The following is a 17,213-nucleotide window of genomic DNA, read 5'->3' on the forward strand; positions in this document are numbered from 1 at the left end:
CTCTTATTATAGCAACATTTTGAAGCTTTGCTACAAAAAGAATAATAATCAACAGTATCTAGAAACCCAGCTTTCACCTAGACTGCTGGTAACGAATCTGAGCTGCTTTAAAACGACAGGTACAAGCTGAGCTTTAAGACGCAAGGAGGGGGTATTCTGCCAGCCCTACATTCTCCTCCCTTCCCTTTAAACCCCACCCCACCCCACCACCAGAGAAGTCAGCCCCCTTACCTGATAATATCATCGTTGTGCCCGAGAAAGAATTTCTGGCTGTGCTCTCTGGTGTTATAAACCACGCCGACTCCAGCCACGAAGTAAACCACCTCTTTGCCTGCCGTGTAGTACAGGTTGTTGCGGCACTGGTGACCCCTGTACCCGTAAACCCACTCCAGACGGAGCTGGCATCTAGGAGCTGTCCGATCCGCCATGATAACCAATCCCCTCTCCCCACAACCACACACAAAACCTAGCGCTGCCCCTCCTTCCCTTAACTCCTTCCCCCTTCAGGGTTTCCCCCTTTAAAACGTTAGCGGTCCCTGCCCAGCTGCCGAAGCTTCAGGTGGCACTTTCGAGCGACGATCTTAAACGGAAAACACATTCGCGGATCAGGGCTGCTGCTGCCGCCGCCGGGGCCGCTCTTACCGCTGCGCTGCCACCATAATCTGCTGCTGCTGCCGCTGCCGCTGCCCAGGACGAGCAGCTGCCGCTTCCCCGCCGCTGCGCGACCCGGCCAACTTCTTGGGGGATCACAAAAATACACCTACAGAAGCAGCAGACAGGGCTTTTTCGTTCCCAAGGCAAAGTAACTTCTGTGCGTCACCACCACCACCACCTGCCAAAGGCTCCCTGCTGCATCTCCCGTGTTGCACCTTCGGGGCTTCCTGCAAAAAGCTTCCTGGGTGCTCTTCTTTTCAAGATATCTATCTTTGGGTCAAAACTGAAAGAGAGAAAACACAAAAAACGTGGTTTTGAATTGCAGAATGCACGTGTATTTAAAATGCAAAGGGACTGCTTTGATGGGGGCGGGGGGCACTGTTTGGATTCGTGCTGTGGCAGTTCCGAGTAGTCTAGGGTCGTCTAAGCCTCTTCAGGAGGATCCAATGCTCTGAGTCTTCATACGAGATACTATTGAAAGAGAGGATTCGTATACACATACGTAATATGGTAATATTACCCCACTTTTCCTTATCCCCTAGCAACCCCAAACTTCCTCCTTTTGGAGTCTACAGCAACTATGTAATTAAAACAATTTTACGTTCCCATTTTTCAGTCACAAACCACTCCAATTTGCCATGAAGTAGTGGGGGCTTGTGTTTTTATTTACTGTCATCCTTTGGAATTATATTCCCAAGGAACACATGTCCTTGCTTGTCTTCTGCTTTTTCTAAGGCAAGATTTGTATTGTCATTATCAGTCGAGTGTGGTTGCTGCATGTTGTTTGCGATAAGACATCCACCGCTTTATAGTATCCCTCAACAAGAGACCAAACCCAACCCTCCAGAAACTCGGCCACAACCGCAGGGAAGAGAACGCTGAAATCAGAGGAGCAAAACCAAAGGCTCATTCATAGAGCATGGTGCCAGATGGAAGGGAAGAATAAGCTACCCACTACAGGGCTAACCCCTTTACTTTTCCCCACACAACACGCCTCACATTCACTATCTGCCCAAACTGAAGAGCAGCGTGTTGATACCGGCTTACACAAACGCTGACAGCGCCGGCAATGCTGCCCGGCGTCCCCGGGACACAGGCAATATAACCCGCAAGCGATGCAACCCGCCCTCAAGGCATTACGCTCCACGCTTGAAGCAAACCTTAGAGTAAAACCTGGCATCACACCCAGAACAACAGTCTCCAGAGGGAGAATCGTCTCTCATGGCCCCCCGGCCAGCAGTCCCTATCGCGGTCAGCCGGGCGCTGCCCCGCAGCCAGGCTCGCCAGCCGCCGGAGCCACCTCCCCGACCTGCCCTCGGCGCCTCAGGGCCGGGCACCGCCCTCTCCCCCCGCACGGCGCCGCCGGGGGGACGGCACCCCGGGCGTGTGCGAGGGGCGGAGGCACGTCCCCCCCTCCGCGAGGAGGAGCCTGGGGGGGCAGCGGAGGCTGGGCTGGAGCAGCGGCTCCCCCGCCACCCGACAGCAGCCGCCCCTTCCCCGTGCGCACCGGAGGCGAGCGGAGGAGGCAGGCGGCGGTGCGAAGGGACGGCGCTCCCTCAGCGCCTGGGCGAGCGAGGAGCGACCCCGCCGCCTGTGGAGACCGGCTTTGGCTGGCGTCCGCGGCGCTCAGCCCTCCCGCCCCCGCCCCGGCCCTCGCGGCGCCTCATGGGGATGCGAGTTCTGGCGGGCCGCCGGCGGCCACGCGGCAGGGAGGCAGCGGGCGGGGGAGGCGACTACAACTCCCAGGGTGCCCTGCGGCGACGCGGCGGGCGGTTGCTGTGGTGACGGCTCTGCGCCGCGGGCCGAGGGCGGCGGTACAACGGCTGCGGCGCGAGCTGGGCTGGCGCGCGCCGCCCAACGGCCGCCCGCGGCTCTTCCCGCCCTTGCAGGGCGTGGTGCCGGCGGGCGCTGAGGCGGCCCTCAGCCGGGGCTCGGGGCTGCCCGGCCCCCAGGCTCACCTTGCTGTGTGTCGTGGAGGGAGCTACGCGGGTCTTCATTTCTGATCACACGGTGGGTTACCTCATTCATACACTTGCATCAGCAATCTGAAAAAGGGCGTCAAATGGTGAATACAAGTTCACCCTCAAAAGTCTTCCCCTCAAATGTCATGGCTTGCCACGCAAGTCGCATGCACATTTACACAATAAAAACCATCTTTCTGCTTTTCCCATTCATAATTGTATCCAAAAGTCTCACAAGAATTTAGAAAAATGAAGATACAACAAAATTAGCCGATCCTTTCTTCACAGTCAGCTTTTTACTGCATTCGATTGTTTTTCCAGCAGTTAACCTGGCAGATCTTAGCCATCACATACCAAAACACACATCTTGTTTTGTCCAAACATATACAGCCATTAAAACGGTTGTTTGTTGTTGCCAAGCACGCAATCCGTTACCACAAAAGCCCTTTTCAAAAGAAATGATAACTGAGTATGGAAAACAGCAAATATATCTATGGCTGTGTGCTGATCTCTGCAGTTTAAAATCTGTTGGGACAAGTCCTTTGTCTTGAGATAATTTCCCTTTGGTAACACGCCAGGTCTTCAGGACAGGACGCGTGGTACACCTGTATAAAAATACCTTCTCCCGTGGTCCTTGAGGAATGCAGTTGCAAAGACTTGTACCACTGTCACTCACTCATGTTAAAGTCAGTTCTGCACGTAATTTGAAAGCTTTTAAAAGCTATTGAAAGTATTTCAAATCCATATAGGGTGTACCATTTTCGTGAGTGCCTTTGTGACTATCTCCAACTCGTTTACATAAACAAACTTAGGGACTTTGAAAATTTCAGTAATATGTAATTGCTAAATCAACCCTCTCTCCCACCTCCTTTTAGGTGACTGTTTAGAAAATGTGTTTAAAATAATGAAAATGTATTTAACTTTTATCATAAAGAAACTCTTAAGGGTTTAAGATACTTCATTTTATCCTATTTTCTTACATTTTGTTGTTACAAAATTTATTCTTGGAAGAACCTTCTGATGCCCCTGAGTAAACAAGTTAATGTTTCTTTGTCTTAAGAGCAAATAGTTTAAAATTGAGCACAAGTTTCTGTCCAATAAAGCTTGTTCTGAAAGATTTCTAGGATCAACAGCATTAATAATAAGGTGATATATTATCTCTGAACATCAAACTGCTAAGCTACATTGTAACCAGGAAATTATATGTGCACTTTAGGCATTAATTCAATATAACGGAGTCTTGACATAAATACAATACTTTGTCACCCACGGCATCGTCCATTAGGTACGCTATGGTGGTGTTTAGTTACCCAGCAGGTGGGTAATTATTTACACTATTCTCGTAGTGTTCCTTTCCTTCTATCACCAAAAATCTGCTAATAAAATACAGCCAGCGTTTTGTTGACTTGGAATCTGCTCACCTCTCTCCATCGGGTCACATAACGGACTGGGGCAGTCCCACTGATGCTGCTGGCACAGTGATCTACATGTGGGTAGGAGCTTTTTTTTCTCCTAGAAGAGAAACTTGATATAACCTCGCACATTCTTGTATCTTCATACTCTTTATATAGCCTCAAAAGGGCGGCAGCAGGAATAGCTTTAAAGCAGCTGTGTGTTGCATTACCCACAGGCACACAAATCCACTTGAGCTGGAAACCTGGGTGAAGCATCTTCATGTCGCTATGAAACAATTTCAATCTCCTCATTTTATTTTTGCCTGCTCTGAAACATCAGAATGTGGAAAATTGTTTTGTCAACTAGTGGATGTGGGTACCTAATAAGACTTCGAATGACTTACGAATTCTTCATCCTTTCTCATCTCAGTATTATTCAACAGAATTATTTCCATGTGATCTTAGCTTTCTTTTTATGATTTCTTACATTATATAATTTGCATTAAAAAATTAATACATATGACAAATAGGCTCTTCATCTACTCAACAGGAACAAAATAAAAACTAGTTTCAAGTCTCTGCTAGTATGGCTGTCACCTTTCTGTGAGCAACAGCGGTCAAGTTGAACTTTTGTATTTCATCCTTCAGTAAAACCTTGGCTTTTTTTTTTTTTTAATTTGTGATATTTAGTATGGTCAAAGTGTGGAGGCATTAAACAATAGCCATTGTTTTACTAAAAATACATCCTCAGTTTTAGAAAAAACGATTTGTTATAAATCATTTTCATCATTGTAGCAATAAAGTACACTAGCCATGAACCCACACCCCAAAACCCCTTAAAGCTAAACATGTGGAACTCCAAGTTCAGTTTCGCTTATCTTCCTGTAATCTGTACTCTCAAGGATTTTGTGACATTTTTTTTGGTGATTGAATTAGCTTTCACAGCGGGCTTTTTGTGTATTTTTTTCCAATTAAAAAAAAAAAAAGCATTACTACTTTCCTACTAGGGGCTGTCGTGTTGCTAAAAATGTTCCTCAATACTGCAACCTACCGTTCATTGTCAGTACAACATAAATATCACTGATGCTTTCATGTTTTCTTTTTAGTGTTAATAGCGGGTATAAATCTAACCAAATGTAATTCTTGAGACAGAGGCCTAATAACATAAGCTTTAGTTTAGATTGGCAGCTGTAAAAAACATAAATGGAGTTCTGCAGCCCTCAGTATCGCAAATATGAGGAAGGCTAGGAGGGAGCAATACAAACCACAGCAGAGTGTGAACCTCAGTAAAAATGTGCATTTATAGTTAAAAAAAAAAAAAAGAGTAGTCTGAACGTGTTTCCAATTCAACATAACTCTTGTAAAAATCAACACTTTAAAATATATTTAAGAATATAATTAAAAGATACAAAAATTTGCAATAGCACCACCATTCCTCCTCCTCATCGTGGCAAGGAGCCCATTAGCCTAGCCTAGAACATATATCCTGTGACGTTTGCTTCTTCTTTTAAATGTAAAAACAAACTAATATAGCATCTGGTATGAGTAGTACCTGGATGACGGTTATCACACTCACTCTCTGCTGAAGGGACCATTCACTGCTGGGGTTTTTGAGGGGTTTGGGGTTTTTTTGGTGGGTTTTTTTGTCGTCGTTGTTTTGTTTGCTTGTTTGCCATCCTATTCTATACAAACATGCCTTGCATAGAAGATGCCAAAAAGCACGATATCTCAAATGAACTTCAATCCTCTGTGATATATCCTGCCCTCTCTATACATATCTAAGAGCTGTGACTAACAATGAACACTGAGATTTTCCCTCCCAGAAACATCTGTGTTATGTCCTAGATCTTTTCTACACAAAATACCATTTATAACTCATATTTTTATGGATGAATGTACAGCAGATGCATAGAGATGGCATATTAATTGGTATTTCAAAATCAGTACCTCTTATTTGAGCTGTAAATAGTTTTTTAAATTATATAAAATCTATAAGAACTTGGGGGGAGGGATCAGAAGCAGGAACTGTGATCTAGTTCTGTTTGTTTGTTGCCTGGCATTACATTAATCCAAACCTGATTGATGCCTCTCAGTGATTTTACAATTTAACTACAAAATAATGACAGGGGAATTGGCTCTAAGCTCTTACTCCTTGTGGGCGGAAATACTGATTTGCATTGATGAAATGCTAGGATCTGGCCAGAAATAGTGTTAGGGGAAAAAAAAAGAAAGAAAAAAATTGAGTCTTTTCCATCCTCAAATGCAAAGCAAGCCCATTTCTGAACGATCAGACATACCATATTCTTTCAAATCCTAGCCTGGAGAGAAAGTCCTTCTGACCAGCCACAATACATTTGTTTTGCTGCATGTCCAAGTGCAGTCCAGGACTGCCACGTACAGCAGATCGATAAAAACCATCTGTCTTAGTCTACTGTGCTCATCCCTGCTCAGAGCCCAGAGATACAGAGTAAACAGTGCGGTCTGCAGAGACCCCGCCAGCCTCCGAAGCAGCCTGGTTGAGCCCATCGTACCTCTGCGCTGCCAACACTCTGCAACCCACTGCCGTACCTCCTCCCTGAAGGGTCTCCCAGACCTAACAGGAGACCTAATCTCTAACGGGTTACTGCCAGCCTTTATCCAGACAGGCATTTGGAGCTGTCTTTCTGTAATCTTTCCATGGAATCTCAGTGATCAATTTAAAATTATTACCACCATTGCAGAGATCTTGATCTTCTCTGGGTTTCTGTCGCAGCAAGGACGGTGGTGTTCCTCGCCTTTCAGTATCCTAGCTGCCATACTTGACTCAGCTTCCTTCCTATGATGATTCATCTGAGACACATCTAAATCTTGCCACAAGTTTACATAACTGTTGTAAAATCTGACCTTTCCAAGTTAAGAGAACTTTCATCCAAGCTCTTAATTCTCTTGAGCGCACAAATAATACTCGATTGTTCAGGTAGTGGTGGATCTGTCGCAGCTAAGCATCTCTCTGAATAGAGTGACCTCTCATGGGTAACACTGGTACTCTTGTGAACAAGGGAAATTTTTTCTCAGCTAGGTGTGGGAGTGAAAGAACAGCAGTATTAATAAGAAACGAGTAACAAAATTCACGTTAGGCCCAGATAATTTCTACTGCTATAACATAATGAACCACCACAGCATCTCACATAACAGTTAAAGATTATTATGTGAAATTCATTAACATAAAAAGTAAATGATACTTCAAACATAGAACAACGTGCAACTAAGCTGCATTGTAGATTTGATGTTCACAATCACCAGGCTAATCAGGATGCCGAGCTTAAGAAGCAAGGGAGGATTCATTCTGAAATATACACTTATGCACAAAATCCTTCATTTCATACTTGACAGAATAAATTAGTATTTTATTGCAAAGTAGACCATGTTAGATCTCCTGACTCTCTGTTCTGGGACTGTCCTGCAGGTGCGATGACTGGGAAGCACAGGCTCTCCCCCTCGGCCGCTCCGTGCTCTGGCTGTGCGCTGCATATGCTGCATTATGACACACTGCAGATGTGACCATGTGGGCTTGCTGAAGCGACTCCGCTGCCGTGGCTACACAGCGTGACTCAGATGTCAGGTGATGGCACACGCAACTCATCTAGATTTGCTTCGATAGCATTAGCACATGTGGTAAGCCATCTCTGCCCCGCCAGGCTGTCGTTAGAATGCAGAGCAACAAAGGGTAAAAGCTGAATTAGAAGCAAAACCTCTAACTCTTATGCTTTTTGCATTTAATTGCTATATGTTGTAATATATTTCTCTTATTCGCCCCGTGTACTGCAGCACTTACAGTACTGCATTGTGGGTTTGTTTTATGTCTTACCTTATTTCCACTTTAATCTTGTTTAAAAGCCTTTGAAACAAAACCCAATAATCCACCAGAACCAGAACGTTCATTCAATTGCTGTCACAAGACTAGATAAAAACGCTTGACAACAGGGGATAAATTACATCCAGCAGTAAGGAAGGAAATAAGTCTCAAGTGCCCAATGCTGACTCCTCAACTAGGCCCTGCACACCCATAGCCATGGGGACAGTTCAAATCCCAATGCTAGTCCCTGCTGCACTGAGAACACAGAGCTTTCTTACTCGAGTTTTGTTCTGCTTGACCTCAAAACATACCTGCTTGATACTGGGACACAGAAAAGCAAGCTGAATCCTTCTTCCACTTCTGCTGGCCGAGACTTCCCGTTCCGCCATTCCTCCCATTGTCAGGATGTGGCTCTATTGTTCAGTCCACAGGTAGAGCTGTAGTGTCAGAGAGCTGAATTCCATTTTTTCCAGTAATTTAATTCTTAACATTAAGTCAGTCATTTAGCACAGCCTGATTTTCTGAGAAGTTTTGTTGGTTTTTTTTTTAATGAAAAGGACTAATGTTTGTTCCAACTCATTGTGATTTAAGTTTCTATATTTATTCAGACACTATGATTACTCAAAGTAGAAAAAAACAAAATATCCACAAAAAAGGCAAAACTGTATCGTACCTACAAGTTATTTATTACAAAAGTATATTCTTAAAGAGCCTCCACATTTAAAGTCCATTCTCTGTGAACTCAATCATAAAAAAGAGAACATGGTAAAGTGAAAAACCATCTAAAACAGTGTTTCACAGGAACAGAGGTTAATCATACCTTTCTTTCACTTCACCATTAATCTTCCTCATACAGAGGACAACCCTACAATAGAACATATTCTCTATGCAGAACAGATGGATTAACAGATTATTTGCATCAATCTAAAAGAAAACCCTCCCACCCAACACATGCTTAATTCCTATGGCTAATGAGTTTTGGGTTTTTTCCCTCACTGTACTTAATTCTTCAGGATATGGGAAGGACCCTTCAAGTGCGGACCCTTCTGATACCTTCTCAGCTTAGAATGCAATATGAGGCTCCCACCAAGAGGAAAAAAGGAAGGCAGACTGACCTGACTAGAGGATGATTTATCTTTTTCATAACAATGATAGCAACGTAGCTGAAAAGTGGTTGGCTTTAATTAATTTTCTTTGCAAATTTTAAGGTTCAACTTCTGTATTACTTTTGCAATGTATCTCCGGAGGAAACACAAACAACTTAAATATGGGTTACCTTACAAAACCTGCTAACAAAGGAAACTGCAATACAGTGTTGAACTGTACTACAAATCCTTATTCTTCAGTGAGGCAACCAGAAGGAACAGAACATTTCATCTATCAAGGGGTCTAACCATGTTTAGTGGTGCAATTCAGAAAGCAATATAGCCACCTCTGCAATAGTTAACACTGGTGGCAGTGACAACCTGCTCCAGTTTCAGTCCCGTTTCCATCATCCATACTTGTCTGTCTTCTTCCTCTGATATTGTCCAGCAGTCCCTTCACATGATTCAAGAGAGATTCCCCCACTCTTTCTCCCTTCTGAAACGAGCACACCAACCTGACCTTTCTGACCTGGCTTTGTCCGAGGAGGCTCTTCCTGACCCACCAACTCTCTCTGCACAGAAACCGCACCCTTACAGTCCAAAGAGGAAAATAGGCAAGGCTTACTAGAATTCACTCTTGTTCCTCAGCAACTTGAATCAGTTCCTAAGCAGAAAGGATTTTTATTCAAGTAGTTTTCAGAAACAACTTGCAGTAAGGAGCAAGACAAAACAAGAAAAACAATTCTGAAGGCATGTTCAACCAAGACACTACAGGATTACACACAACAGATAGTCAAGATCAATCCGTTAAATCAGTTGTCGTAATAGCTTAATTGAAGTAACAAAAATGGTAAGGCATCAACATTTTTATGTAGTCAACTAAGAAGAACGTTTCATGTTTCTCTTCTAATGTTAAACCTCAGCTTTTTATACTGTTTTAAATTTTACATTTACAAGACTAGTGGTGTTATCCTACATTTTACTAACAATTAGACTGGAACAATGCACTATTACAGGCGTAAACACTCACGTGCATGAACATTCAATTGTTTAATAACCCAAAACTTCAGAAACAAGAAAAACCCAGAAAACACAGTATACTCCATGAAAAGAATTAAGACACTGTATTGGTCACATGTTCAGGAAACTGTGGCTTGGAAATACATTAGTTTGCAGTTTATCTGCTTTCCATCTAAAATTATATTTGAGTGTATTTTAATAATCACAAAAAATTAAAAAACAGGTTCCTTACATTTCGTTGATTTTAAAACTTCTACTCCCTATTACAGCTTCTTGGAGCTATTCCTTTTAGATGGTTCCCTAGATGGCATCCAACCTAAGGAAAATTCTGAAAAGACGCCAGTCTCTGAAATGCTGACAAGGTCAAGGAAATAGCGAGCTTTGGAATCACCTTAGCTGCATTAAACGTATGTCATCACAGAAGTGCAATGGTGGCTGTACCTTAAGAGAAGTATGTTTAAAAAAAGTTGACATTAAAACCCCCAGTGAAATCAAACTGGGCAGGACAACAAGTCCTCAGTAAATTATAAAGTTCAATTATTGCCTGATTCACTGAGGACTGAAGCACTGGAGCAAAGGGTACGTAGAAAGTTGGAGAACTAAGATTACCTAAAATAACGCTCTTTTCCTGCAAAATAGTCCATGGATATTTACCTCAATCGGGTGAGACGTTCAGGTAACTTGCTCAATTGCCCTAGCCTGTGCTTATGCTTACTGCCATGGATTCTGCTGGATTTCTTTCTCACCAAAAATATCTACATCAAAGTATTTTACAAAACTTTGATTTAATTCCTTCCCTCTTCATTCTTTGGCACTTAATTTGGGGGGCAGGGTGAAAGCGAGGGCAGGTGGGAAGTGAAGGGACAAGGAAGGTAAAGAAAAGTGGAAAGAGAGGAAACAACTATTTCAGTATGAACTGTCACACACAAAAAAAGGAATTACATTTGAAGGCATTCGTTTTAGAGCACAGGAGAGATGACATTTTAAAATAACTTTATTTTTGATCCTCTTTCAAAATTATGATTTAACATAGTCAGAAATGAAATAAGAAACTTAACCAGCATATTTAGTTTTAAAAGCATTTAATGACATAGCATATATTTAACAGATAGGGTAAAAGTCTAGAGGTATAGTTCGATACAACTGAAAGCCAGTTCCAGTACTACTCTTGACTACAGGCCCAGTCACTGAAAGTTCATTCCTATTAAATGTAATTTTTGATTGTGCAGTAAGATGAAAATTTTTCATTACAATAGTTACAGTGACAGAGAAATGCACACTATGTATCAAATAGCAAGGTAATGTAGCAAAATTATAACACACAGTGCTGCAGCTGACAAGCAACCATTTGAGTAACATTACTTTTCCAGTAAATGCTTCAGTTCCACTTTTACACTTATCAATGATTTTAAAGGGTTTATTATACATCTAGTCTTATTATACTTTGTACTAGAATTATCTGAAACATACAATATAATGTATTTCAGCAAAAAAAAAAAAAATTTGAAATTACAGATTATTTAAAACTGTATCAGCCTGCTAATCCATCTTGTACACCAACATTCTTATCTGTCGTACTTGATGCAGAAAAGCTTCAGGTTGTGTTAATAACCAATGCCAGGATATAAATGGTTTGTCTGTAAGTTAATGCAGACCTGCACTCTGTTACAGCAAAGATAATACACTATCATTTTAATAAATGTTAGAATTGTAATGGGAGGCTCTACTAGTCAAGACTCAGCATAACAACCTTAAATGGAAGTGAACATTTTTGAAAATTTGTACATTGGTTTTTGATGTGCACAGTAGATTCAAAAGCACCGCTGCCTTGCATACCAATAGCACTAGGAGTGGGTTATTTTCCAAGACAGCCTCACAAAATTGAGGAACAGTTTAAATATTAAGATCTAATCTACATTAACTTCATTTAAAAAAAAAAAAAAAAAAAAACCCAAACAAAAAAACCAAACAAAAACAACCCCCCAAAACCTGGTCCTCCCCCTCCTACAGAAGCTGCCCAATGCACCTCATACATTTGTAACTTTAGATTCTTTTTTGTTGGCTTTTTATTTTAAAACGCTCTATAAATAAAAAAATGTCAATCACATTGAGGAACATGAGGCACAGAGAGTAACGTATTGGTTCTGAGCTCGCATGCTGGAATTCCACTGGAACGGTCAGAGAAGTGCAGTGTGTGGAGATGGAGTTCACTTCTTTTTACCAAAAAGGCTGAATCTTTTCTCTTTGTCTTTCTCTTTGTCTTTCTCCCGCTTGCCAGGGCTGGACTCGCTGGTTATTGTGACGCTGGCAGGGAGGGTCTGGGCGCGGCTGGAGGCTGGAGTGCTCTGGGTGGTCGGGGACACTTCGATTTTATCAGAAGAGATAGCTGATGTGATGGCCTGAATCCACGTGTTCATCTCCTCCTTCAAGAAGCCCCAAAGGCAGAAAGCTGTTACAATCCGTGTGTCACACGCCCTCTCTAATTCACTCAACATTGTGGAAGGGGAACGGATAGAAGTGGGAAACGAAATGAAACACGGTCCTAACTCATCATCTGGCACTCCTCTGGTTACACACCTGCAGAAGACATCTACTGGAAGCTGTATCTGAAAAGCCCTGCTGCCCTGGTGGTGCCAGCGGGAGCCGCTGAATCTACACATTACGCACACACATGCACAAGACCAGGAAATTAAACCCCCTCCCCCCAGGCTCTTAGCAGCTATTTTTTTCCTGTTCTACAACAGCACAGATATCACATCAGTAATAAACAATAAGAAAAACAAGCTTACATCGTCTTTGGCTTGGAAGAGGTATTCGTTGCCATCAGTCAATCTGTAAAGAAAACAACCATCACAAATTTAGCTTAGTAGTAGTCACACTGCTTCCACTCCTGCTTGTTTAGCTATGGTACATAATCAGACTGAGACATATGGGACTGCACAGGACAGTCATAACATCTATGCGTGCACAAATACACCCCAACAACTCATGTTTTGGTATCCTGTACTGTCACGCAGAGGCAGCCACACACTGTATATTCTGGGCTCTAGACATGCTCATGATAGTGGACGTGTTCCGGCATGTCAGGACGCACTGCAGAGCTTGCCATCTTCAGCAGCTGATGATTGCTGCTTCAGTTCTTGCTCTTTCAGGCAGATCTTTTCTCTTTTGCAAAAGACAGTATAAAAGTTTACTCACTACTTTAAAAAGACAAAAGTCACAGGCAACACCCAGAGTTTTCATGGCTTTTGTAGACACCTAGCAAAATTCTGCAGCTGCTCTGCTGTTGTAACTACTGTGGTGGTGACTCGAGATACTATACTGTGTATTATTTATGAGTAGCTGCCTCTTCTCACGCTGAAGGCCAGAGTCTCCCTTCTGTTTTATTTCTGTGCTGATTTTACTCAGACGGTTTAACGGGGACACATTTAACAATGTATGTGAAGATATATACTAATTCAAAAAAAGACTGAATAACATCAGATCAGGCATCTGAGCAAGTAGGAGGCAGGGTCAGTGGGAGCTGTGTTGCAGGCTTCCTGATCTTTTCCCACAAAAAGAAAGCATTTTAAAATCTCTTTATGAAACGAAATGAAGTGTTAAACAGTAAAATAATGGCAAAGACCGACAGACCCTAGAAAGAATATAATTGTGCCCTGCTTTCTTCTTTAAAAAATTAAGAAAAATATTTCCAGTGTACTCTCCATAGATCACAACTAGAGCTTTCTGTGAGAAATCTGCCTGCATGTGAGATCTGCAGAGACCTCAGCCTCTCAGATGTGCAACAACATACCCCTTCTCAGCTTGGAGAGACAGATTTGACATGATGAGCCGGTGAACTCTCTGGGGACTCTCCTAATGAGAATGAGTAAAGAAAATATGCTACATGCAATTACCCAAGAGCCCTGACGCAGGTGAGAGGGTACTGTGAAAAGAAAGGCCATTGATTTTTCTGCCTAAACTTGTATTTGGAGCAAGTATATCCTTACATTATCAATTCAGAGATGTTTAAAATAGTATAATGAATGAATCACATAGCTGCAGGCCTGTCTTCAAGAAAAGTAAGTTTCCCTAAATATTTGCTATATATTTCCCTATGTATTTGCTATAAAGCAAATCTCCCTGGATATGGATTCTATCATCTTTAGAGGATTCTTGTATCGATACAAAATTAAGAAAAAAAATTATATCTTGGAATACACAAATTGATCAGTTCATAAAATGAGTCTGCTTTGACAGAATCACCTAGCAGCTGGGTAATGATAAAACATTTTTTCACTGTTGGCACTAAAAGATTGATCAGTAAAACAGAAACAGAATTTCGGAAGGAAAAGCCTTACTTTTTTTAACCTTTGAACAGGAAGTACTTCACATACTTCAAAATGAAATGGTCTGCAACTACATGTTCTAGACCTGAAAATGTGATAAATGTCTTCAGTAGTCTCCTAAATCTATACTGAAAAAAATAAACAAGAGGCTTGATTTTGAAAAAAAGCAGAACCATGAACATTCAGCTCTTTCCAACTAATTCCAGAGGGAGCAGCTGAAAAGCCCAGCGTTTTTAACTGCAAGCTCCTAACTTCAGGCGGCCACGTCTAGTCTTGTCCCAGATGCAAATAAAGTGCACAGATTGTTTTGATACTGTTTTGTGCTTGCTACCTTTGATAAATATACCCTGTTTCAGTGTTGGGAAGAGCTTGTTCAGAAAAGTAGATACTGCAGTTAATAATTATGATCAATTCCTGGGCTGGATCCTCCCATGAATTCGCACAGTGAACATACCCACCACAACTTAAACTAATGACAAGATACTTCAACAGGTTTACCTTAGCTTGAACACATGCTTTTTCTTTTTATAATCGACCGCTATTTCACAGACTGCTTCTTTCAAGCTGACAGGAATCTCACTGTGGTAGGGGATGCCAGAAGCAGCAGCTTTCGAATCCTTGTAGAAGCCCATCTCTTGGTTGTTTATGACACAGTACACGTTATGCCATGATCTTCAAGACATGGAAAACAACAGAAGTATTTATAAATCTAATGCTCTTACTTGCAGAACTGGAGAAACCAAACACAATTATTTCTATAAGATAATGGAGACTAGTTCAGCCTGCGGATGCGAATACAGCATACACTGTCCTGGCAACTGCAGACAGCAAATTCTCTCATAAAAGCATGGCTTCAAGACAAAAGTCCTGACTTTGAGCCAAATGGGATAGAGATTTCCAGAGCGCTCTCTGACAGCACATAAGCGTATCCTAACAGTGGGAGGACTGTTTGGCAGACTAGGCAGATTGCATAGGTGGGAGAGAAACTGATTGACCTTTTAATGACTACGCTTTATTGTAGAAGGAATTCTCATTGCGCTGCAAGCTAACGAATGGATTGCATGTGAAATCCTTGATTGTTACAAATACTCTTAGTGGCATCATCCGCCTCATTCTCGAATATAGCTGTAAAAATCAATGATTACTAGAAATAAGAGTCCCTAGATATTAGTGTTGGTGGCTGTCACTGCCTTAAAGTAGTTCTGCAGTGTGAACAACTCTAGCTGAACAAAATTCATGGCAGTACTGTACTCATCTGTGATCTGCACTCAGTTCTGCTGAGTACTTTGGCTCCTACCAAATCCCTCAGATGTTGGTGTAGCTCACCACTTGCTAGTCAACATTTTCCTTGTCAGCCAAGCCATAAATCTGGTTTCTAAAGCTCTCTCAAAAGCTCTTTCTGTCTGCTTTTCTGCAGACAGAAATCTGAGAAGTTTTGCCTGTTTGAGAACTGCAGGATCAGGTCCTGAGGAATGGAATCAACTAAGGCACACAAAATCATCTTCACCCGCTTTTCTCTTCTGAACAGCTTACAGAGTAGGTGGAAAGTGCTAATGTGCAAACAGAAAACGTCAGAAGGATATGGACATTTGTATTCTCACACCTACGTGTTTTTCTTTTCGTGTAGTAACATACAACTTGAGAGATCTGGAATCAAATCCCACTACTGCCACAAATTCATCATGTGAAGTGGGAAAAGTCATGGTATCTTTATGCCTCAGTTTTCCACCTTCCAAATATGGCTAACACTGCGTTTTCTACCATGTATCTTTAGATTACAACTTCATCAAATATACTGTTCAACCATGCATCCACAGTTCCTACAACAGGAGCATAAGCCTGAAAGTTGTTTAGGAGCTGTGAGAAGGTAATAGCTGCAGGGATAACATTTACTCTCTTACGTCTTGGTGAGTTCAGATGCAACTATCTGCATTACGCAGCGAGTACTTTACCTGCTCGAGGCTTTCTTGCTGTGTGTCTCCCATTCATGTTTGCGATGTAAGAAGCCCTCCATCTGAGCTGAAGGAATCTCCTGTGTTTTGGCTGGTAGGGTAGCAGCAGTCTGGGCCTGAATGGCGGTCTTGGCTTTGCGGTCTGCCGTTGGAGAAGGAACAGGACTAGACTCTTTCGAACTTGTCCTCTGTTCTGCAGCTCCATTGACCATTTCGTTTGTTTCTGCAGTTTCTGCCACCTAGGAACAGCGGAAAAAAAGTTCAGCTAGAAGCCTCACAACACTGAGGTATCTTGCAGTTAATCTGTTTCCCTGCACAATGTGGCTGTGTATAAACTTTGCCTGGAGAACGACACAGGCCAATAAGATCTTTCTCACACTCCATGGAGACACAGAAGGCCAAGGAAATTAGAAGGTATGAATGGATTAGTACCCATTTTATAGGTGGAGAGATGGGAAAATAAGAGCAGCTGAACATTAGTGTGAATTTTACTGTGCTTTGCTCTGCTGGTCAATTCGTATTCTTTTATATATTGTTATTCCTAAAATGAGAGCGTTCAATTCTGTTGCTAAGTACTCAAATGTTTGGAACAGTAACAATCACACTTTCTGCAAACCTAGAGGAACAGTAGAAGTTATACACATCAGCCACCTTAAGTACATTTATGGCATTACTGGGGTACTAAAAGTCTATAAAAGATATTAACTATGAGTCAGCAGAAAAATCCGTCAAAATTACCCAGGAGCATTTACAAAAATTTATGCAATTTATTTGTTTCTGTAAAAGCTCCTTTCCCGCTTTCCCCATTCCCCTAGTGACACAACAAAATCAAAACATGCAGAAATTAGAAAGATTACACCATGCATTTCATCTCCACCATCCCAGTTAGGATATTGGATCTTAAAGACAAGGGAAATGAGGTCATGTGTCAATTTATCAAGGTCTTTTTCAGACTTCTGTTATTAGGTGGATTGGATTTTTGTT

The 17,213-nt window shown here is 42.1% G+C and overlaps 2 protein-coding genes across 6 annotated transcripts in view; both read right to left on the reverse strand.

The window, feature by feature from the left end:
• The window catches only part of EML6 (EMAP like 6), a 117,076-nt gene extending 116,648 nt beyond the window's left edge, over positions 1-428 (reverse strand). For both annotated transcript variants that reach the window (XM_072857558.1, XM_072857557.1), the window contains exon 1: positions 232-428. In XM_072857558.1, the coding sequence (XP_072713659.1) occupies positions 232-428 (197 nt within the window). The remainder of the gene's footprint in view (positions 1-231) is intronic.
• Positions 429-11,374: 10,946 nt separating this feature from the next.
• SPTBN1 (spectrin beta, non-erythrocytic 1) overlaps positions 11,375-17,213 on the reverse strand; it is a 135,850-nt gene continuing 130,011 nt past the window's right edge. For all 4 annotated transcript variants that reach the window (XM_072857568.1, XM_072857566.1, XM_072857567.1 and 1 more), the window contains 4 exons: positions 16,230-16,468; positions 14,776-14,949; positions 12,739-12,781; positions 11,375-12,372 (listed from right to left, as the gene is read on the reverse strand). In XM_072857568.1, the coding sequence (XP_072713669.1) occupies positions 12,157-12,372; positions 12,739-12,781; positions 14,776-14,949; positions 16,230-16,468 (672 nt within the window). In that variant the 3' untranslated portion in view covers positions 11,375-12,156. The remainder of the gene's footprint in view (positions 12,373-12,738; positions 12,782-14,775; positions 14,950-16,229; positions 16,469-17,213) is intronic.

Source organism: Ciconia boyciana, chromosome 3 (genome assembly GCF_034638445.1).
Source record: "Ciconia boyciana chromosome 3, ASM3463844v1, whole genome shotgun sequence".
Lineage (NCBI taxonomy): Eukaryota > Metazoa > Chordata > Aves > Ciconiiformes > Ciconiidae > Ciconia > Ciconia boyciana.